Source organism: Nesoenas mayeri (assembly GCF_963082525.1).
Source record: "Nesoenas mayeri genome assembly, chromosome: 10".
NCBI lineage: Eukaryota > Metazoa > Chordata > Aves > Columbiformes > Columbidae > Nesoenas > Nesoenas mayeri.
Window position 1 is genome coordinate 2,930,582 of NC_137560.1, and position 23,852 is coordinate 2,954,433.

Sequence of the window (23,852 nt, forward strand, 5' to 3'; positions counted from 1 at the left end):
CTCGCCGCCGTCCGCTCGCTTCTCGCTGCCCTGACATGGGACCCTCGTATTTATGGCCCCGACACCGAGTCCCAACTCCGCCTTTCTTAAGGAAAAAGCGCATCATTGGTGAAAGTCCCCGGAGCGGCGAGGCTGTGCCGCTGTGGGACCGCAGCCTGGGCAAAACCAGCGCTTACAGCGCGCTGAAGCCGCTTTTATGGGCTTCAGCAGAAGAACGATTTTCTCTTTTTTCCAGTAAATTTCCTTGCGGTTCGAATTTAAGAGCGGGTTCTGCCGCCTCTCTGGTTTGGTCCGGCGAACAGCGCTGCCCTGTTTCCGCTGGTTTCATTCGCAGCCCCTGCTCTTGCCCCGCGCTCCTGTGCGTGCTTGTGAAACGACACCCCTGTTTGCAGCCCGCACAGAACTCCATTCATCAACGGGCATGTCAGTGCTCTGCTTGCGAGCTCGGACAATTGGGAGGTACAAGGAGTAAGGAATTAAAAGGAGCAATAATGCATTTGTTATTATTTCGTCGCAGTTTTAATTTAAGGAAAAATCTCTGGTGGTGTGTGTTGGACGCACGGCTCTCTCTGCATTCCCTGTCCTCAGCCCCCACCGGCACAGAGCGGTGTCTGTGTCCTCTGCCTCATATTGTACATGAAACACAGACACAAATACAAGAGCTGGGAATCTTTTCCAGCTCCAGATCTTTGTTGCTGTAGCAGTCTGGGTGTGTGTAACATGCGGACACCTCCTGTGCATAAAGAAGTTGTTTCATGAGCGAGGAACAGAAGGTTTGATTCGAGAGTAATTAAATACATAGATGGATTGCCATGCAGGACAGGACTGCTTAAAGGATTGCATGTTTCACAAATCAAGCGTAGGAGCTGAGTATTCATTAACATAATTTAAACCATTTTAATGCAGACTCCTGCAAATGTATTTTCTTGAGGTTTACCTCTACACAAAGTAGCTTGTTACCTGCATATAGATGTATACCTGTTTCACAGCACCAGATTTCTATTATTTCTTAACAGTAAGAGGTCAGTTTTACAATAGTTTACTGCTCTGATTCATCTTCCTCCCCACCCCCCCCGCCTCCAAAAAAATCACTCTGTTAAAAAAAAGGAAAAAGAAAAAAGAAAACCACAAATATTCAGAATTGTTAGAATTGTGTCTCATTTTCAGATTTGAGATCTACTTCAAAACTGACCACGAATGCTGTACACTATGTCCTGGTTTAGTTCAAGCAGCCATACTCTGGTTTTTAGTTTTTCAGTCTGAAGTTTTGGCTTCAAGTCATAAAGTTGGATCCAAGTCCCGGACTAACACCTGAAAATAACTTAGACCTGTTAAAATCTCTGCTACACCTGCAGAAAATGGAGTTCTTTCAGGAAGCTTTTCATGTGAGCGAAAAGATAAAAAAGCTGTGAGGCTGAAACCTGACATGGGAAGTTCAGGCTACAAGCAGACCACAAACCGCCCGGCAGGTGTTGCACTGGTTGCTGTGGTTGGCGGTTGTAGGACCATCCATTTTCAGGTCTCACTTAGGGCACTAGGACTGGAAGGTGAGGAATGAATTAACTGAGAGCCACTGATTGGTTTCCAGATGCCACCACATGGCTGCTGCTGTAGATGATCTAAATGACCGCTTTGATTACTGGTTCAGTAAAATCCAAATAATGAAGGAATATGCTGGGCAAGCTGGCTCCTCAACACGGAGCATGGGTGACTGAGGGCCCTGAGGTGGTCCAGGTGAGCACGTCAACCCGCTGTGCTCCGCGTGTCTCAGAGGCCTTTGTGCCCAGTGCCATGCACTGGTGCAATCAAACTAAAGTTGTTAGGCTCATAACAAAATTTAAAATAACGTTGTGCAAAGTTAAAAATCAATTCACAACTATCTCACAGACATAGTTGAAAATTAAATACTTAAACTCAACGTGTAGAAGCGTAAACATGCTCTAACTAAATCTCATATGGAATTATACAAATGCCATAAAAACCCATTTTCATTGCAATCTTACATAGTGTTGCCTGCAGCTACCCTTGAAATAATTTTTTAGAGTCTTTCAAAGCCATCTGTCCATAGGTGGAATATTTCAAGCCCTCAGAGAAGCTTTCGGCGAGGTTTGAGTCCAGAACGACGTCCCCGCAGCGTCTCTGGAGGGGAGGGCGCGGAACGCACAGAGCTCCCAGCTAAACCAGGGTGTTGTCCGGTTACTGTCAGAGTTCAGACAATGATTTACATCCTAGCATTTGAAAGGGACTTTAATACATCTGCAAGTCTCTGTACTCGGGAACATGTTCTTACAAATGCAAGAAAATGCATTTTTAGTCCATTATCAGAGGAGACCAACATTACCTGTAGGTTCTACTGGTATCAGTGCAGTGCTTGAGTACCTGTTGCCTCTGAACAGTATCAGCAGGCATGGGGTTTTACTTTGAGGCTGCATTGTCCTTTGTCATAGTCTATATTTTTCACAGTATTAGGAAAATTACTTTTAGATAGTCTAAAAAAAACCCTGAGCTCAGCACTCCTTCTGTATCACAGTTAGATCTTGACCTTGTAAAATACAAAGATTATTCCCAAAAGACATAGAAATATTCTTTGGCTGACTTTTAAGCAAAATAATCTTGTATCTTAAATAATAGGAAGAGAAGTTACAGCCAACATGTTATAAACAGAAGCGGACTAAAGGAAAAGAAACACTTGGTTATTGTACTGATTGTGTAAATGGACTGAGAGCACGGGGCTTCTTTCACTACGCTGCGTTGTGATGCCGATTTTCCTTTGATTTGATAAGCCTTGATGTCACAGCAGCGACCAGGCTGGTGCCCACTCCTTGGTTACACTCTGACACAGCCAACACTTGCTAATGAGAAACAGAAAAGTTCATTTATCAAGGGATATCGTCACCAATTCCTTCAACTCATTGTTGAAACAGTAGAAAAAACACTTGACACTTTCTCATTTCTGTCCAGCTAAGCAAGTGTTGAACAACTAATTTCTGTGTTCTAGTAAGATGCAACAAAATAAAGAGGATTGCAGACAATCGACTGTTTGTTGATGTGTGCAGTATAGAAACAGGGCAGGAATCCTGACTACAGCCAAATTTATCATCAGCTTCATCTCTTCTCAGTGGGAATTCTAACTTTGCCCAGGACTTCCAGTTCTGGAGGGGCTTTTTGTACTGTGGGTACAAACCAAGTCCTGTTTTCTGTAAGGGGCAGCACGATGTGTGCAGGTCCTTGACCCTGGGTGCCGATGGGGAGCGTTTCTCTGGCAGGACCGAGTTGGGTTCGTTGAGTTCTGCACAGAACGGCCGTTGTCTGTCCGGCCTCGTGCAGGGCTCTAGAGCTCCGGCGGGGACGCTGCGCTGGCCTGTCCAGCTGCCAGCTCATCGGATCTACACCGTGTCCTTTGGCTGGACCAGTGCTCTGTGTGTTGGCTTCTGGCCAGTGATGGAGTGTCATTATTTTATCTTTATTGATCTTATTCTCTCTCCATTGTGGCAAGTGAATCGTTAGAGCCATGAAGATGTTGAAGGGAGTGGAGCATCTCCCGTGTGAGGAAAGGCTGAGGGAGCTGGGGCTCTGGAGCTGGACAAGAGGACACTGAGGGGGGACTCATTCCTGGGGATCAATATGGAAAGGGGGAGTGTCAGGAGGATGGAGCCAGGCTCTTCTGGTGACAACCAGTGACAGGACAAGGGGCAATGGGTGCAAACTGGAACACAGGAGGTTCCACTGAAAGATGAGAAGAAACTTGTTCGGGGTGAGGGTGGCAGAGCCTGGCCCAGGCTGCCCAGGGGGTTGTGGAGTCTCCTTCTGTGCAGACATTCCAACCCGCCTGGACACCTTCCTGTGTAACCTCATCTGGGTGTTCCTGCTCCATGGGGGGATTGCACTGGATGAGCTTTCCAGGACCCTTCCAGTCCCTGACATTCTGGGACTGTGTGATTTTAGGCTGATGGCAGGCAGGATTCTCACCAGTACCAGTGTATCTGTTGCTTTCTTGATGCTTTGCTAGAGTTCTCGTTTGGCATTGCATTTATTTTCACTTAAAACTACTTTCAGCTGAACTGCGATCGTCACAGTCCACATCCTGTACAAAAACTGCACAATCGTGTAGATAATGCAAAATTAGAATAGTATTTCACAAAATAGATGAGCTTGCATGAATTTTCAATCGCAGTGCCTCCCTATGCACCAGTGACTGCTCCCAAAGGGATCTATAACTGTCTATAACCAAAGGGATCTATAGCTGTCACTCCCTAAATACTGCAGTAAAAAAGCCTCCTACAGTTTCTAGGCAGAGCAGTTTGGGTAATTCTTTTATAAGGTGGCAGAATGTTGCCTGGTTTTAGAGGCAGCAGTTTGCTAACTAGTTGGTAGAATGATTGGAATGGAATGAAACACCGACAAGCCAGAATCAAAACATAATTTGTCTCTGCGAAGATTTTGTCTTCTCCAGAATTTCCACCAGAGATCTGTGGGAACTGCGCTTTTTTATTTGCTGCCATTATTCTTCACCTTTGTCTTTTTAATGACAATTTCTGCTTTCATGCTGTGCAGGTGTTGCAAATGGAAGCTTTTTCTACCATCAGATCACTTCTCTTTTCTTTTACATAATTGTTCTTCTTTACTTGAAAAATATTTGTGGAAACAAAGGTATTCTAGATTGATTTGCTGGCTCAGATTTGCTTGATACTGTCAGTTTATACACCAAGATCATGTCAAGCTTGTATTAGTTTCAGTGAGTACCGAGAGAATCGGTGTGTTCAGATCCCATCTCTCGAGGGCTGTTAGAGCTGAAGGAACCCGCTACAGATGCTGCTCAAAATACCCATTTTCGCATCAACTCCTGTTAATTTCAGTGGGAACTGAGCTGGCCCAATGCTTCCCTGGGACCAGTCTGTATTGCACTTATTTAGGTTATAAGTCATTTTAGCCCTCTGTTTTGAATGAAGAAATCACATTAGGGTGCATTTGTGTCTCTTTGGTTCACTGGCACACGAATCAATTTAAAGCTCTACTTGTTTCACCCGCTTCAGCTTTCAGATTTCTTTAATGTCCATTTTTCTAAAAAGATATTCCTGAGCATATCAGATTCTGCGTGGGCTTGCCGTGGGTGTAAAGGGCTACAAACCGTTACTCCACACAGGTAGAATTCTACACTTATTTTTTCTGTCGGGGTACAAGGCGGTGGAAAATCCGGCTGGACATCTGTGAATTGTTCTTTGTGTTTGTTGCAAATCTGAGCTGGTTAAAGGCGCTGTTGCTGGTTTTGGTAATTGGGAGAGGAGTTCGCTGAGCTACCCCTGCTGGCGAGCCCTGCCGCACGGCCCAGCCCGCTGTACCTGCGCACCCTGTTTGCTTCAACCACACAGGCCAGAGACAGTCCATCCTCTGCTTGTTTATTGAGTCAGGGCTCTTCCTGCCCGTTTCTGGGAAAGGAAGAGTGAAGAAAAGGCCTCCTTCATTATTTCACTTTTAATTTCCTTTCTCCAAAGCAAGCAGAGCAGAATTAGATTTAGTGTGATGCATATTCCACAAATAAATTGCATGGAACTAGAGCGGTTAAATGAACTTTGCTTGCGAACTATTGGAAAGGTAAATATTTAAACACTGAAATTGAGGTGAGTCGTGTTTACGCAACACCTTTTTTTGTTGGTGTTGCTACTTTTTTCCTCCCCCTCTTTTTTTTTCCTATTGTGGCTTTTCTAGTCAACTCACCCATGGGGACATTAAAGGCAGGGTCAATGCCACCTTCAATAAACCGTGCTTTCTGTATTGTTGCCAGCAGCGGGCTTTTTTTTTTCCTATTTTTCTTTTCTTTGCCTCGTTTTATGTTTCTATACAACTTCAATTATATTTTACATTCTATCTTGAAAGAATTCAAAGTAAACTTACAATAATTCAAATAATTATCTCTCTTGGAAATAAAATAGCTTATATGATGTGACTCTAAGTACTGTTCAGAAATACTTAAATTGCAGAAATTAATTAAGAGTGTATGGGCTTCATAGCTAGTTACAATAAAAAATGGAAGTATTTCTGGTGACTAGTCCTGGTGTTTTCATCGAGAGCTCTCTGGGCACTGTTCCCATCTATAAATATCCTGCAGTGCCAAAGCCCAATGGGTTCCGGGGCGTGAATAACCGGGAGCAGGTGTGTGCGGGTCTGGGGCTGCGGGGCTGAGGTTTGGTCAAACAGTTCCTTCCCAAACGCGCGTGGTGAAACGGTGCCACACGCTGCGGTGACCTGGAGTCTGCTCTGGGAAATCAGTTAAATAATCAAGTGGGATTTGTGCCCAAGAGCCTCAGGTTTGTGATGGGGACGTCCCAGCTCCGGTGACACCCGCATCCTCCAGTGACCCCTCGTCGCCTCCCGTTCCACTGCCTGTTGTGTTCCTTGGTAAAACACAAGTTAAATTTACTTTGTCGGGTTCACTGGGAGGACGTATCTAGTAAAGTGATGCCTGTATCCAGTGCAGTGCCTCAGGGGCAGTGCTGGGGCCGGTATTATTCAATATATTCATCAATGATTTGGACGAGGGAACAGAGTGACTGTCAGCAAGTTTGCTGATGGCACCAAGCTGGGAGGAGTGGTGACACTGGAAGCTGTGCTGCCATCAGAGACCTGGACAGGCTGAGAGCTGGGCGGGGAAAAATTCAATGAACTAGAACAAGGGCAAGTGTAGAGTCTTGAATCTGGGCAGGAACAGCCCCAGGTTCCAGTGTAAGTTGGGGAATGACCTATGGGAGAGCAGTGTAGGAGAAAGGGATCTGGGGGTCCTGGGGACAGCAGGGTGACCATGAGCCAGCACTGGGCCCTTGTGGCCAGGAAGCCAATGGTACCTGGGGTGGGTTAGAAGGGGGTGGTCAGTAGGTCAGAGAGGTTCTCCTGCCCCTCTGCTCTGCCCTGGGGAGACCACACCTGGAATCTTGTGTCCAGCTGTGGCCCCTCAGTTCCAGCAGGACAGGGAACTGCTGCAGAGAGTCCAGCGCAGCCACCAAGATGCTGAAGGGAGTGGAGCATCTCCCGTGTGAGGAAAGGCTGAGGGAGCTGGGGCTCTGGAGCTAGACAAGAGGACACTGAGGGGCGACTCATTCCTGGGGATCAATATGGAAAGGGGGAGTGTCAGGAGGATGGAGCCAGGCTCTTCTGGTGACAACCAGTGACAGGACAAGGGGCAATGGGTGCAAACTGGAACACAGGAGGTTCCACTGAAAGAGGAGAAGAAACTTGTTGGGGGTGAGGGTGTCAGAGCCTGGCCCAGGCTGCCCAGGGGGGTTGTGGAGTCTCCTTCTGTGCAGACATTCCAACCCGCCTGGACACCTTCCTGTGTAACCTCATCTGGGTGTTCCTGCTCCATGGGGGGATTGCACTGGATGAGCTTTCCAGGGCCCTTCAACCCCTGACATTGTGGGATTCTGTGACATGACTCTTGTTGATATGGGCAAGTAACGGGATTTTTTTTCCTGCAATGGTACCGCATGTGCACGAATGTCAGGTTAAAGGAAATGGTAGCAATGGATTCTCCTGAGGAGAGAAGTACTTAAGAAGTAAGAAAGAAGTGCTACTGCAAGCTGATGATTCTACTTTTTATTTTTCATTGAAAATACATTGAAAATGCAGGTAGCAATGTAGTGTAAAAATAGTGCGGTTCTTCATAAGCATATTAGCAGATAAGTACATGAGCTGTATCACTTCATTCCTGAGCTGCGCAGGTCAGAGTTTGGATGCAGCAGGTTTCACTGTTTCCTGCTGGGCATCTCCAGATCAGAGGTGAGGAGCTTTCAGACCTTTCTGTGTTCTCCAGGTCCCCTGGAACCCGTGTTGCTGATGGTTTTCGGTGCTCTCACAGCACCTGCGTGCTTTTTTTGCCCACCTACATCTTTCTATCAGTGTCTTTTGAACCTGGTTTTAAACTGATTTTCTTATATTCTAGCAAAGTGAAGACCAATAATCGCGGTGTTTGCTGAAATTGATTGAATTTTCTGCGTCTCCTTGTTCATTCAGCATAATTATTAATATGAGGGATCAGAACAGAAGATAGACCAACCCTAACTCTTTTGTACAAACAACGTATGTAACATATTGAAAACGTCCTGACATTTCAGAAGAGCAGTACAATATTATTTTGCAGATTTCAGGCATTTAAATTAGATTCTGATCAGTAACTAATGAATCTTTGAACCTAATTTGTGTTGAATCCAATTTGCAAAGCATCCTAGCAGTGATGTAATAATTTACATCAACGGAAGACTAGAAATCCAAAGCTTTAATGAGGGTGATTTGATCACTTGCTGCTCCCAACACCAACAGTTTCAAAAGGCTTTGTGGTCCCACGCTAGCGAACCCAACAGATGTCATGACCTAATTCTGAGAGACTTAATGCCACGAGAAACAGGCTGCCGGGATGTATTTCACAACCATTGCTGTGAGTGCACGCTTGCCTTCATTAGTGTTTATTCAGCAACTTCAGAATACTGGGTCACATTTCTCCCCGGATTTAGTAATTCCACCAGCATAACCCCTGCTTGAGATAGTTCTTTGTTTGTAAATCTAAGTAATTTCATCGTAACTACAATTACTTTGCTGTTTGCCTGTCAGTAGAAATGGCGTGTGCCGTGAGTTCCTGCCGCTCTGTCTGTGCTCTCAGTGAACAGATAGGAATAGATCTGATGAAAAATCAAGGTAAAATCCATGACTGTGAGAGATGTCGAGGGGTGACTGTGTTTCAATCAGCAATTTAAAAGAATTAAAGACTGCTACAGTTGCTGCAAATGCTTTGGAAGCCCCTTGGCCTCCCATTTCGCAGGTGTGCCGTGAGGCTCTGGTTTGAGTCCCGGTGCAAGTGTGTGGCCGAGAAAGATTGCTCCTGAGAGTTCTACACCAATTCACTGCAAACGTGTGCACCTAAAAAAGCATATTAGGCCCGTTGCAGAATCGGTTTTAGTGACATTCAGTCAACACCATTAAAATAATTACTTTCAACTGGACTGCCTTGAAAACAGTAAAACAAATGGTAGTTATGTAAAATAAAGCAATAGTTACGTGGCATGCAAATGAGCTCTTGAGTGAAAAATGCTAGTATGCAGAGATTTGGATAGGGAAAAGATAGACATGCTATTGAAAACATGAAGATTTTTCAGCCACGTCCTGAACCTATACATACAGATGTCTTTCCAACGCAGATTTAATCACTTCTCCCCGTCATTGGACCTTCGCGGTACAGGTACCCAGGACAGGGCCGAGCTTTGCAGCATCTGCTGCTCTGCCCGCTGCGAGTCGTGTCCAGCAACCACATTTGTCTGCTCGTTAAGTTTTAAAATTTAGCTCATGCTACTAATATATGACAGAAAGCATTAAAACACTTCAGTGAAGCAATGTCCACGCTAAATATTTCTCCGTTTGAACCTGGGAATCCAGACTTCTGTGACCCAGGCTTTAAAAGGATGCTGCTTCTAAAGAGTTTTTACTACCGCCTTATATCTACAAAATGTAATCTACATTTTGCTGTCCTAGGGAACGTGCCTTTGGCATCACAGATCAAAGTAGTACCTACTACTAGTAGTACCGAGTTCTACTCACAGAATTGAGCCGCGCAACTTATTCTGTTGAAATGAGGCTACACATTTCTTTAAAATAGCAATCGAGGAGTTAAAAGCACAGAAATGAAAACATGCAGACTCAATGCCTCCTTGTAGTTTTTAGGAGGTGATAAAACATCCTAATACTCAGTGATGTTATTTTGATTAATGATATCATATCAGCAAATATCACTAATGTATTTTGACTCATTTGATATAGGTTCCTACAAAAAGCCATGACAGTTTTTCCTGCTGTTACTAATATTTATTACCAATCCAACCATATCCATATATAACTACGGAAAATTGTATTGCGTGCTTGCCATGTGTTCTCTTTTCTCTCTAATTAATGATTATAGTTTATTGCATTGTTATTTAGGTTACAGTAGAAGCCTCTTTTAGCTTTATTTTTTAAAATATTCAGATGTATTTCATGTGTGTTATATGTATGTGCGAAGGTTCATGTAATGTAGTCCATTTTAATCTCTCATGAACAGGAACTTGCCAGATTTCTTAATGTGATTTCTGTTGTTGGTCTTTCCTGATTTTTTCCTCAGTTTATAATTGTCACAGTAGCATTTATGCTTTTCTGAATTTAAGAAAAACTTCAAAAAATAAGTGATATTTTTGTAGAATGGCCTTTTTGCCCCAATAATACATGTCAAAGAAAACATGCGATGAGTCCTGTTAGTATCAGCTCTGTTTGAAGTGGATCCATTGATACATGTGAGATTTCCTTTCCAGTTCTCTCTGTACCAGCTATAGTGTAAATTCAAAGGGAACCCATGGAGGCGGTAGGTTTTTGGTGTTAGTGTCACCCTTGTATGGTACATAATGTTTCCCAAAATGTCTGACGAGTCTTGCGAGCGCCTGTTGTGTTAGGACAGGAATGAACAGACAGGAGCAGACTGGGCAGAGGTGGGACTCAAGTGGAGTTTTCTATCATTTCAAGCAGAAATCTCTGGGTTTGTTATTTTCTGAGGGAGAAGGCAGAGGGGGTTTGAAACTTTCTCTTCTGTTTGTTCCTGTGGCCCACAAGGATTCCAGAGCTTTGGGATCACGGGAAGATACGTGATCCGCTAATGACGGGCTGCAGTCAGAGCTCTGCCAGCATCGCCATTAGAACCCCGGCACGGTGGTTTGTAGTTCAGCCATAAAGATGTGGTGCTGCCCTTACGAGCCTTGGGCAGGCAGTGGTTCGTTCCTCCTCCCCCCCAAAAAACAAAACAAATTGAAAAAAGAAGTGGCTGGGTTAAAAATTTGCAAGCAATAAATAAGTGACTAGACGTATTTTGGATTTAAAGACCAGCTCTTTTAATGGTTCCTAAACACGAGTTAAATAAATGACTTTCAAAGTATTTGTAGTTATTGATTCCTACAGCATTAGACCCCAGAATTTCTGCAAGAAATACCCATTGCCTTTACAGAGGCACTGGGACGTGGCAGCCACGGTTCCTCGTGCCCCACAGGGATTCAGGGTGGTCCGCTTGCCCATGGGGTGACCCTTGGTTGCACATCTCGAGGATGCCCTGGCAGAAGATATTAGATCTGTGTTACATTCCTACTTCACTAAGTGGAATCATTTAATTAGGATGGTAGTAGGGTTCTCATAACTGCAAGTCTTCAAAACAAACCCGGTTTTCTTCTGAAAAGACATAGCTTTGGGTTTGATGCAGAAATCAGCGCAAACCCTGTGGTGTGTGTTGTGTGCAACTGTTGGACCCGGCGTCTCGTCAGGCTTTGAAATCTCTGATATGGCAAAGGCATCAATCCAAAGATTCCATTTCTGATCTGGCAGAGCAGAAACAGAGATTCTGTCAGAAAAACAAGCAACTTGGGTTTGTTTGCTTAGACGTCCTTTGTACGCTTTTCAAACGAAGTCAACAAAACAGTGCATCAGGATGCATTTGATAGGGAAGTCCATTTACACACCAACCGACCAAACCCGAATGCGTTGTGCTGGGAAGCTGCCGGTGAGTAACTGTGCAGGGAGCGCCGCTGCTTCTGGTGCACATCTGCCTTTCAGTTCAAGTGCTTTTAAAGCAGGAATCCTTAAAAGCATGTTGAAAATAAATGCTTAAAACGCAGGAAAAGCAGGTGTGAATTGTAATTAGCTTTATAACCCTACAAATGGGTTTGGATGTTACCAAAAGCCAAGTGGCCTTTCTTTCTTTATCTCTTAATGTCAGTATTGACAGTTCCATGACATTTTTGGTGTAAATATCTGTATCTGTGTGTTTCTGTGCAATGTGCAAAGCACGGTGAGATACGTGTGAACTCCATTTAGCCTCTTGACAATCTTTTGCAAGTATTTGGAAAACAAATTTGTCATAAAATCTCTAAGAGGATTTCAGTAGTTTTCCAAAGCATCAGCTCTGCCTTTGATTGTATTTACTCTGTTAAAATTTGGTTTCAGGGCCCATGACACTTGCTGTCCTGCTGCTGCCCAGTTTAATTACATGTTGAGGATGTTCAGTTTTTTATTTCTAGTGATAATCCCGTTCTACTAAGTATTTGTATTTATGCTTGGTTGATAGAGGTTCAATATAGGTACATTTTAGGTGGAAGAAAAAGACAAATAAGTGGCAGCTGCTCCCATGACCGGGAGATCTAAAGCTGCCTCAAATGATGGAAATAAAACTGGTTACTCACGGAACTTTCTGAGAGACAGAACCATTATAATTTGCTTGAATACAGCGTATCCCTATGGCTTTGCATGTTTGGTTTCCTCATCAGTGGCTGAATTATGACTTGCATTCTATGCAGAAGCTGGAGCCTTCTCTAGAGAACCTGGATATTCTGTAAGAGAAGCTGGGATCTGCCTAAAGTTGTTCTGGTGAATTAGACATCATTGCTTTCATAAGTGGTCACAAAAAGAATTTACAGCCTTGCTCAATAAAGGAAATTAAGAGGAAAAGGAAAAAGGTGATTAATTTGACATCATTAATGGTTATAACCTTTGAGAGTGTGAGTTTACGGGTCAGAACACACAGTAGCAAAACATAGAATAGGAAATGGCAGAAATGCAATTCAAAAAGTGAAGTCGAAAGACATACCAAAAAGCTAAGGTAGAATTACACAAGGTGTATGTGTCGGGAATAACATAGCACTCGGAAAACACACACGGAGTCTTACAGAGGTGAACAACATGTTCAAATAGCCCCCGGCAAGAGCGGCTTTGGCTGCGTTATGGTCGCGTTTAAGTCATTTTCGTACCCAGCGCAGGTTAGTGGGTGCGCTCCCGGTTGCTCTGTCTAACGCGTCTCCTCTGTTTCCCGTAGCTGACCATGCCCACGTTCCCCGTGGTGGTGAAGATCGGACACGCTCACTCGGGCATGGGAAAGGTGCAGATGCTACTTACTGCATGTTAGGAGCCGGGGGGTTGTCTGCAATCATGTGCATGTGCTTTCATCTCTTGGATATTTCAACTTTCCACTGTCTCGGAGCCCTACCCTTGCAAATCTCTGCTTGTATGTTATTCAAGAAAGCACCTCTCACAAGGAAAATATTAAAACACATATTTTCACATGGATGCCTTTTCAGTTTATGCACTGTCCTATACAGGACGTTCTTTCAACTGTGCTGAGATGCTTTCTTGAAGTGGAACTGTGTTTATTAACATGGTTGACTGCAGTGAAACTATTTAAGAGTCAAGGTGTGTTTGCACAATCCAGCTTTTTGGACCTGGGAATATGGAGGGTTTTGCCTTGGTTCTTCATTAGTTTCAGCTTGATACTGAACTTTTCTTCCTTTCCTGTCCTAACGTGTTCTCTGTGACTGTTTCATACCATTGTATAACTGCTGCTTTCTTTCTCCAAAGTAATTGCATTTCAGTGGTGAGTACAGTTGTTTTGATATCACTTCTCTCACAATGATGGTTTGGTGGGATATGGTTTAAATCCCACTTTCATTGATATCAGTGAAAATTTCTAGTCATTACAGATTAACCACTTTTTCTCACTGAAAACATTTCAGTGCTTTAAGAGTTTTAGATTTTAAATAATGAGAGAACAGTTACATTTATCAAAGCTCCATAGACACAATATTTGCCACTAGCAATAGAAATGGAAAACTGATTGAGTTGTATTTTATTCAGTAATTATGCAATATGTGCTGTATGTTGTGTTCTTTTGCCTATGACCGTTTTGCTTTATTTTGTACTTAGTAAGACAGGGGAAATACAGCAGTCAGTTTAATTGAGAGTAAAATTAAACGCTAATTACTTAAACTACAGTTTCTGTGGATTGCATACATGAAGTATTAGCATGTTTGTACCATCCTTTCAATGTTCACCTCTCATTTATAGAAAAGGGAAATAATACACAGGAATGTTCAGCATACTAAAGGGCATGAAATCTGGATTTTTTAAGCTACAAAATATTTTAAGTCCTTCAAGATTATTGTGAGTGTTTTGTAGAGAGCTGTGTACTGTCAGAGTCCAAACGAAGGTTCTGGCGGTAGCCCAGCCCTCCAGAACAGCGCTGCTGGGGGTGCTGTTCGCACTGGACACCATTAGACTGGCACATGCTGCCCAGTTTTCAGAAACCGAGGTGGAAGCGGGCGTTGTGACCGATGTTGTGGCTCTCCAGTGGCAGATGACTCTGTCCGGTTCTCCATCTGAGAGCTGGGAGCCGATACTTAAGCCTTAGGGTTTGCGTGAGCTCCAGCAGAGCCCGTTTGGCGCAGGTCCCATCGCACAGGTTCCCCTTGCAGAGCCAGGTGAGGCAAACAGGGCACTGGGCACGCAGAGTTGCAACCTCTCCTAATGTCAGATAACACAAGAAATACTAACCCCTGCCTCCTATCTCACCTTTCTGAAATGTACTTTGGGTCAGTGTGCTGGTGGAGTTCCAGTTTCCCATTTTCTTCTCACCCTGACTTCTCTTTGAGTCACTTTTTCTCCCTATTTTGAGCAGCTCCCTTGATGTCAACCATAGAGATGTGCCCGCTGTCCAAAGAACACCTCTGTCCTCCACCTCCTGCCTCTCCCCCTAAACCAACCTTCCCCACTTTTCCAGCTCCCCCTTCTTCCAAGCTGTTCAAATCAATGGGTTTAGCACCGCTCCCCATCTTAGCACAAGTGTTCAGACTCCTAGAAAACTGACTCCTTGCAGAGAGGTGTGCAAGTGGGAGAACCAACTCTGTTCTCTTGAGCCCCCTCGCTGTGCTCCCTATGAGCGCGCACGGGATGGCATCGCCCGGCATCTCTTCCTCATAGCACATGCTGGGATACAGATTTACAGAGCTACCAAGAATTATGTGTCAGTTAGTGTTGCATATTATCACACCTTGAAAAATGCTAAAGCCTGCACATATAAAATTAACAATCACCACTAAAAAATAGACAAGGTAATTGAAAAGCAAAATAAAACTCTGCAGTTTGCTTTCTACACATGAACAGGTAATGTTGGACACTTGAATGCAGGAATGTTATGGAATCCAGAAATCAGATAAGATATCCAATACTTTGTTTATAAACTGATGCTGTCAAAAAATGTGCTTGTCATGAATATCATTTGCATTTTGTTCCTAATTGCTCTTTTTTCTCTTGTGTCCGCTGTTCACTGGTGCTATGATGACTCCAGATCAAGGTAGACAACCACTACGATTTTCAGGACATAGCCAGCGTGGTCGCGCTCACTCAGACCTATGCCACCACCGAGCCCTTCATAGACTCCAAATACGACATCAGGATCCAAAAGATAGGCAGTAACTACAAAGCATACATGTGAGCTAAACTCTTAACTTCTTTCATCCTTTTGTTTCCAAATTGCTGCGTAGCGATCAGCCTGAGGCAGTGGGATGAGTCTGCGAGCTGCTGTGCTGACTCCAGCCTCCATTGCCAGACTCTCCAAAGACGTGGTGTTTCAGTTTCACAGACAGCTAGATCAGCAAAACAGGTTATCATGTAGCAGTTGAGCTATGGTAACTGTGATTATGCATATTTTTACCCTGTTTCAATTATCAAGCAATGTAATCTGACATACATTCAGTTCAGTCACATTTTTAAGACAAGTTAGATCATCTCATGTCTTTGTTCCCTCACACTCACAATTCTGAGGCAGGAAAATGCAACAAAACATTGACAAAAATACACACATGTATTTACATATGCACACCCACATAGACATGCAAAGATATTTCTCTAGGAACTCCTGTAACACTGGAAGGATCAGAGATTCCTTGTATGTTGAGGCTTGTAAGGTACAGTCAGGTTCTTTATCAGTAAAAACAATTAAACTCCAAGCAAATGATAAATACTAAGAGAAGCAAAAGTTGGAGCCAGGTTAAAGAAAATGCATAAAATGTTTTATAACATTAAAGACAGGGTTAGCACTAAGTGACAAGTAATTCTGGAACAGTCAACAGGCTCTATGAGAAAGCAGAAACATTTGTCCATGTCGGGGGAAGAGGCAAAATACAGGTTGCTATTGGAAGGCCACACACTCTTGACTTCTCTCCTAAGGCGTTACTGTCACAACATCCAAACTGCATCAGTAACCGCTGCCCTCTCCTGACACATGATGTGAAGGGGTGTTTGAGAAAGAACGCCCAAGATTGGGCCTTTCAAGAACAGCTCAGTAGTCCGTCTGCGTCTCACTGGGCGTCTGGGGGGCCTCAGGAAAGCACCATACAGAGCCGGGGAAACGCCGTTCCCAGAGGTTGGATCCATCCAGTGGCGCAGACACTCGGGCCTCCTGCTGGACCCAGAGCTATCGACGTTTTGAGTTGTATACGATGACCGAGGCAGAACACTCAGCGCACGAGGACTGGGGGTTTCTGGAGTCCTGTGTTGGTGACTTTCCATGTTGCTGGTGATGCAGGACACACACTCTTTAGCTCAAGCTCCCTACACAGAGTTAGGTGTGCTGGGTCTGCTCCACCTCTCCCTACAGGCAATAAGAGTCATAAACAAAGGCTTCTGAACAATACAGCTGTTAGCCCCTGGCTTCTCCAGGAAAGTCCGTTCTGATTTTGCTTGTCTTACACTGGTGTTCCAGATGGGTGGCTTTTCCTGGCTTTGGACCCATATCTGGAGACGTCCATCCTACTTTTCCTAACAGCACCGTACTCCTACACCCCAAAGTCACCTCTGTCCTATCTGCCCAAACCATATCTTGGGCCAGTCCCACCACTTTGCCTCAGCAGCCCTACCTGTCTTAGTCCTTACCCCGTAAGCCTGAGCTTTTTTTTTGCCCCAGGTTCTCCCTTGCCCCTTTTCTTACTCGGTGCCGTTCAACAGCCTTGTTCTCCCTTCACTTCCCATCCCCGTCAGCCAGACCTCGCCATCCCACTCCTTCAAGGCTGGGATGGCACCTGTCTCTCTTGTTGGTGCTTTGACAGGCAGATCTCTTGTGCTGTGCTCCCCATCCCTCCCCTCCTCTGCTGTTTATCATCAATGGAGCTGGTTTGTCTCTGTCTCACAGCTCCCAGGGGGCAGAGTCTTGGGACAAGGCCCAGGTCTCGGTGCTTGTGACACACGCCCGGTACCAGCAGATGCAATGTTTGTGACTTGATGGTTCATCCCTGCAGCAGGAATTGCACCACTATATCTCATAGGAGAGATCCCTACAGTTTTTTCTGTGACTTAAAATTTAAATGCTGTTCAGTGTCTACAATAATTTGGGAAGAGTCAGCCACGGTAAATTTATCATTTTCAAATGTAAATGTTTCTTCTTCTCAGAAGAAGCAGTTGGCCTAAGGGACAGCAAAAATAAGTTAAAATGACAGCTTGTTCCTCCTGCCTTCTACTTATTTTTAAGTTTCTACTCAGAAGCTATGGGTTCATCCAAATGCTAACAGCCTCGCCATCGTTTTTTCTCTAGATTCTTTCAGACAATTAAATCACACCAAAAAAGAAATACCAATGCATTGTTACAAAGCATCGTGAAAAGGAGAAGATTTGCCCAATGTCTGAAAAATTCTTCATATGCATACATATACATTATGTCAGTAGACTATTGTTTTACAGCTGGTTCTCATTTTGTTCTGAGGCACAGGAACAGAGTACTTAGAGAGCCACCACAAAAAATACCAGCTGAACATTTGTTTTTGTAGTTTAAAGAGAGTTATTAAGAGCTTCAGTTTTATAATTCTGTGGGAAATTGTGGTATAAGTGGATCCATGACTCACAAAACACTGGTGCTTATCATCTGTCAGCGGAGATTATAGCCAAAATGCACCATTGGATCCCGCTGAATACCACAGCTCACCAAAACGCTTTGTGACGCATACTGAACTGCACTCGGTGCCGTTACAGAATCCATCTGACTTCAAGGAAATAGAGTTAAAGGGGTCACACACAGTGAAGAAAAACAGAAATACAAAAACACTGCACTGAAATCTCCTCGCCAAAAGCAATACTGTGAATCCTAACTTAATGTACTTTGAGCGAAAGGTCAACAGAAGAAGAGCAGAGCACACCAACCAAAAAAGGGAGTGCTGTAGAACCAAACCACTGCCTGCGGAAGAACTGTAGGTAGACGTTTCTACCTGCCTTTCTGATGACAGGTCCCTGCCCAGACAATTTGGATTGTGTACTTTAAATGGTACTAAATAAAGCAGAAAGGTGTTGGAAGAGGGGAAGCTCGAGTTACTATGAGTACTTTATATTAATCACCATTCCTTTTTCTCCAATTTTAAGAGAGTTCTTTGCAAAGACCAAATCAAGTGAAAACATGCTAAGCCTAAGTGTAAAGCGCTCAAAAGTGTTAGGAGTTGTTTTCTATATTATTCAGTACTTCGTAAAAGAGGAAGAAATAGTGATGTGAAAGACCCTTAGCAATTATCAGAACAGAAGCAAAGAAGGGTGGGAAACCTACGTATTTCAGCAGAGGCAATCAGATGTGAATTGCAGACGCCATATCCGAGGTGTAAAGTGCCAGGTGGTCAGGCGGGCACTTTTCTGTGACAGGCGGGTCTGCCGGAGCCCCTGTTGTGCTGGAGGTGACAGTGCCTGTGCCCGGTGCCCCCGCCCTCCTCTGCACCCTACAATTCAGCTGCCTTTGTGAGGCTCCCATAGAAAAGCCAGCATTCCTCCAAAACTGCTACTGAGCCCCGTAATTAGCTTAATAGAGAAATGGAGAGAAAACCATAGCTGCTGCCTAATACACTTGTAACACATTACAGATGTTCCTATAACTTTACTAACTGGAAACACTTGATAATTCGTAGCCCCAGCCTGTTCCCAGTACAGCATTTAGGTTTCAGAGAACAGTAATCTGTGCCCTGGTAGCAGTCCTGAGGTCTGAGGAGGAAAAACATTTCTATATGTTTTTTCTTAGATATGAAATAAAAGCTGGTATGCTCAAGCCTTGACATTAACTGCTTACATTACATCAGTAAAGTAGCAAAGAGTGAAAACAGGAGGAGAACCCAAAGTCCAGCTCTAAACCAGATCTGAGAGCGCTTCTGTGATATTAAAAACAGAGATATCTTGATTTTCTAGTACTGGGACCTAACTCTGCCATGGTCTGGGTCTGGAATGATGCTGAAGCTTCGGTCTCTTGCTATGTGCAGTAACAGTACGTTACCGGCCATTCAGTCCATTTATAACTGACAGCAACTTATTGCTAACACTTTCCCTTAATCATAGTAGTGCGGGGGTGTTTTGTTTTGTTTTTTAAATGAATATATGGGAAACACAAAATTCACAGCATTGTCATACTTCATAACCTGCCTACAGTGAAGTATTACAGACAATTGCAATGCCTGTTAGAGTTCATCACATTTTAGATATTGTGCTCTAAGCTGCGAGATGTTAAAAAAGTGTCAATAGTGCTACAGTATTCATGTGAAATTCAGAGTAATTGAAGACCTAGTGAAAATATAAAACCCTTTGCTGTCTTTGTAATATTTTCCCCCTTTCAGGAGAACTTCCATATCCGGAAACTGGAAGACAAACACGGGCTCCGCAATGTTGGAACAAATTGCTATGTCAGATAAGTAAGTCGAGTCTCATGTAAAAGGTAATTTAAAAAATCAATGGAATTTTATTTTAAATTAATTTTTTTAAATGACATTGTTGATTGCATTTTGGAGGAAATGCATGTCTCCCATCCGGTTTGGAAAAGAACCTTTGAATTAGGTGGATAGAACATGAGCCAAGGGTTTGGGTGTGACTTGTCTCAGAGTTAACTAACCAAACTAAGTCCCGGCCTTAGGTGCCCGCCTGCTCCCTTGGGTTCCTACATTCCTACCTGCACCTAGAAAACAACTGCAATTCCTTCAGAAAACTGCCTTTTTCAGATTCGACCTGTCAATCATTTCTCGGGTTCATTTCCCCTCTGTAACAGTCTTACCCCAGGCCACAGTGTTTAAACTTTTCTCCTCCTATCCCACATATTATAACCAAACACTCTGGTCTGAACTTTGCCTACTTAAATCATATTTCTCCTTTCTACTTTCAATGCTGCTAAATTGCTCCTCCGTCATTCCTGAGATCCCCACCGAACTGCTCTGCGAGGCGCTTTACGCAGCCGCTAGGATGAGCTGAAGCGCATTTCCCGTCACCCCGGCTCTCTGCTTTGGCTTCCCCTGCTTTCCGTGGCTCTCCCATGCTGTGCTGGATATTCTTGCAGTGCAGTCAGGCCCGTTCTCCGTGCAGAACCGCTCTGGAGCTCAGGTTTTACTGACAGAACTCTGCTCCCAGTACCCGCATTTGCTCCAATTCCTCCGCAGCCTACAGACCCCTTTTCCCTGCAGAATAAGTCTGGGAGGCTTTTGGAAGGCGATGAATTTTCTTTTGTTCAGCTTCTCCAAAGGTTGCTACCCGAGGAAGCTGAAAGAACTCTGTACAAGAAAAGTATAATTGAAGAGGTGTTTTAAAGTTCAACAGTAGTCTTTTCCTGGTGTTTCGGTTGTTTGGTTTTGTCGTTTTGGGGTTGGGTTTGTTTTTGGCTTTGTTGTTTCATTGGGGTTTTTTTAAGTCTGGAACCTACAGCCCATGAGCTGAGGGAGACCCGGGAGCTGAAGCGTTGCCTGCCCTGAGAAAGGGGAAAACAAGGAGGACAGGAATTGCGAGTCCCTGCTGTCCAAGCCCTGTCTAGACTGTGTCCTCGCTGCTCTCCGCGCTGCGGATGGGCTGGAGCCACATTGTTTTCCCTCCCTCATCCCCCTCCCACCTTCTTTAGACACTGAGGTTATTCCTTCACTGGAAGGAGAAAGAGGGAGCTCTAGTGTGTGTAATTACAGTGAAAACACAGGCACTGCAGTTTTGCTGTAAGGAAACCAAACAATATTGAGTGTGGGTAATGAGTATGAAACGCAACCTCGTTATAAACGCTCTCTGTGCTCTGCTTCTGCTTCCATGCCTGGACGTAAGACAATTAGAGCATAATAGGTATTTTCCCATTAAAAACACGCTAGCCAGCAAAAGTTCTTTTATGCTGACGAGGACAAAAGCATAGAAAAGGTGGACGTTTTCTCAAAACAGAAGGGGATATGTATCACATAGCCTGCTTTTTGTCTGGTTCCCCAGCCAAGTGCAGCAAGCGGAGCAAGGAGGAGAAGGGAAAATGGAAGTTTTCTGAAGAGCTGAAGCAGTTTAACGGCTTACCAAAAGCAATCGAGTCTGACGCACGTGCATTTCATTTATAATGCGCCTCCTGAATTGGGAAAAACTGTTTTGAAAGCAGTGCCTGAATTGACACTGTTGACTGAATACTAAACTTAGTCTCAGAGTTTAGAAAAGAAAGAGGAATGTAGTGCAGGAAGGGACAATGGCCAGGTAGAGAACCAGCACATCTCCGTGCCACACGTTCTCAGTGACCAGGGTCGGGCCAGGAGGAGAGAGAGCGCTGTGCTCACTGCCCATCAGATCCCGAGGAACCAGAACCCTGTGCCCACTGCCCATCAGATCCCGAGGAACCAGAGCCCCGTGCCCACTGCCCATCAGATCCCGAGGAACCAGAGCCCTGTGCTCACTGCCCATCAGACCCTGAGGAACCAGAGCCACGTGCCCACTGCCCATCAGATCCCGAGGAACCAGAGCCCCGTGCCCACTGCCCATCAGATCCCGAGGAACCAGAGCCCTGTGCTCACTGCCCATCAGATCCCGAGGAACCAGAGCCCCATGCTCAATGCCCGTCAGATCCCGAGGAACCAGAGCCCCGTGCCCACTGCCCATCAGATCCCGAGGAACCAGAGCCCTGTGCTCACTGCCCATCAGATCCCGAGGAACCAGAGCCCTGTGCTCACTGCCCGTCAGATCCCGAGGAACCAGAGCCCCGTGCCCACTGCCCATCAGATCCCGAGGAACCAGAGCCCTGTGCTCACTGCCCGTCAGATCCCGAGGAACCAGAGCCCCATGCTCAATGCCCGTCAGATTCCGAGGAACCAGAGCCCCGTGCCCACTGCCCATCAGATCCCGAGGAACCAGAGCCCTGTGCTCACTGCCCATCAGATCCCGAGGAACCAGAGCCCCATGCTCAATGCCCGTCAGATCCCGAGGAACCAGAGCCTCGTGCTCACTGCCCATCAGATCCCGAGGAACACACTGGATTAGCGGTGGGCTCTGGATCAGCTCTGGGAAGAGCAGCCCCGTGTGCTCCTGTCAAACCGTCTGGGCTTTAAAACACGGCAGGCGAGCCCGTCCAAGACCTCGCTTTCCAAATGTAACTGTATTTTTCCAGCTCTGGCGTGTTGGCAGGAGACAGACTATTAAAAATGCCTTCATAGTTCTGACTGATGTTTCAGTATTTCAAAGAAAAAGGCTTTTATTTTTTGTCATATAAAGTCCAGATATTTACCATTAAAGGCCAGTTTCACTGTCCTCACAGCTTTCTAAGATACATGTCAGTATTTTACAGAAAAAAAACCCATTTATTTATAAGCAAGTGCATGCAAAGAGTCCAGTCAGTCAGTGTACCTACAGATGTTGAAATGGTCAGGCATCCAAAAGAACCTCTCATTTTGGACAAAAAACATGTTTCTCACAGGAAAAAAATAGTATTTTCATTGCTAAATTGTTACCGTCAGGAGCTTTTCAAACAGTTGTATCAATTTCTTTGTATTCTGCTTAAAAGAAAAACTTTTCCACTGGAACAGACTTGATAGAAGAAAATATAAAGAATGTGACCTAGTAAGTTTTCTTGGAAGGGATGCTGGTCCTGAAGATATTTATATACGAGTAAGGCTCTCAGCCCAGTAATGAGTTTGCTTTGATCCTACAGTGAAGTCAAATGCTATGTTTATTACATCTTTGTTTTTTGCAGTGGAAAATACAACGATGGGGCAAATCTATCCATGTGGCCCAAAGGCTGGAGCAGGAGAGGAAATAGCTCTCATTTATACTCACTTATACTCAAATGCTAGCCAGTGAAAGAGAAAAAAAAAAAAAACAAAACATGATAAATGGCTGCTTTAAAACTGGGTTTTTTTGAGGAAAACATGTCCTCAAATGGTGCTGCTGCGACAGCTCCAACACGGAACCGCCTCGCTCTGCTAGTCAGTCCCACCTCGTGCCCACCTTAGTCACAGATTCTCTCTGTCCATCAGATGGATGGAGCTCTTCACACAAGAAAAATAAATCGTATTTCTGCATGTAGAATGGCCAGACTGTCCATTCTTCAGCTCCTATTTCTTACCACGAGGTTAGAAATGACATGGAGGAGTTCTGATGTTCGATGCTGAATTCTTGACATTGCTATTGAATTTTATTGTAGCTGTCTGTAACTCCACATGAAGACTATTATCTCTGCACGCTACGTAACTTGTACGTAGTGTCACACATCTTTTTCTCTCGCATCAGCTCAAGGGTTGTTTTGATTTCTCTTTTGCTTCGTTAAGTGATGTACATATAAAGCTCCCATTGCTACCTTAGAATACAGTTGGGTCAATATTTTAAGATGGGGACTTGCATTCTAGTTTTCCTGATGAAAGCGTGAAACCCACCCATCATTCGGAATAGGCACAATAGGCAAGAGGATTGTCACACCTAGGGCTGTGCGCAGGGTTGAATGTCACCGGCACACAGGAGCCCTGTTCCCGGCTCTCTGACCCCCCTGGCACCAGTGGAGCCACAGAAACTGCTCAGAGCATCAGCCCCTGTCTGTGGAGCTGTCCTGTGAAGTGCAGCCCCAGCTGGAAAGCTGAACAAGCTGGAACACAGGAGGTTCCACTGAAAGATGAGAAGAAACTTGTTGGGGGTGAGGGTGTCAGAGCCTGGCCCAGGCTGCCCAGGGGGTTGTGGAGTCTCCTTCTGTGCAGACATTCCAACCCGCCTGGACACCTTCCTGTGTAACCTCATCTGGGTGTTCCTGCCCCATGGGGGGA

At 44.7% G+C, this 23,852-nt stretch overlaps 1 protein-coding gene across 1 annotated transcript in view; it reads left to right on the plus strand.

The window, feature by feature from the left end:
* Positions 1–23,852, plus strand: part of SYN2 (synapsin II) — a gene marked incomplete at its 5' end in the record, with an annotated part of 176,152 nt that overhangs the window by 118,222 nt on the left and 34,078 nt on the right. The window contains 3 exons of the mRNA XM_080350370.1: positions 12,860–12,922; positions 15,164–15,306; positions 19,449–19,523. Of these exons, the coding sequence (XP_080206496.1) occupies positions 12,860–12,922; positions 15,164–15,306; positions 19,449–19,523 (281 nt within the window). The remainder of the gene's footprint in view (positions 1–12,859; positions 12,923–15,163; positions 15,307–19,448; positions 19,524–23,852) is intronic.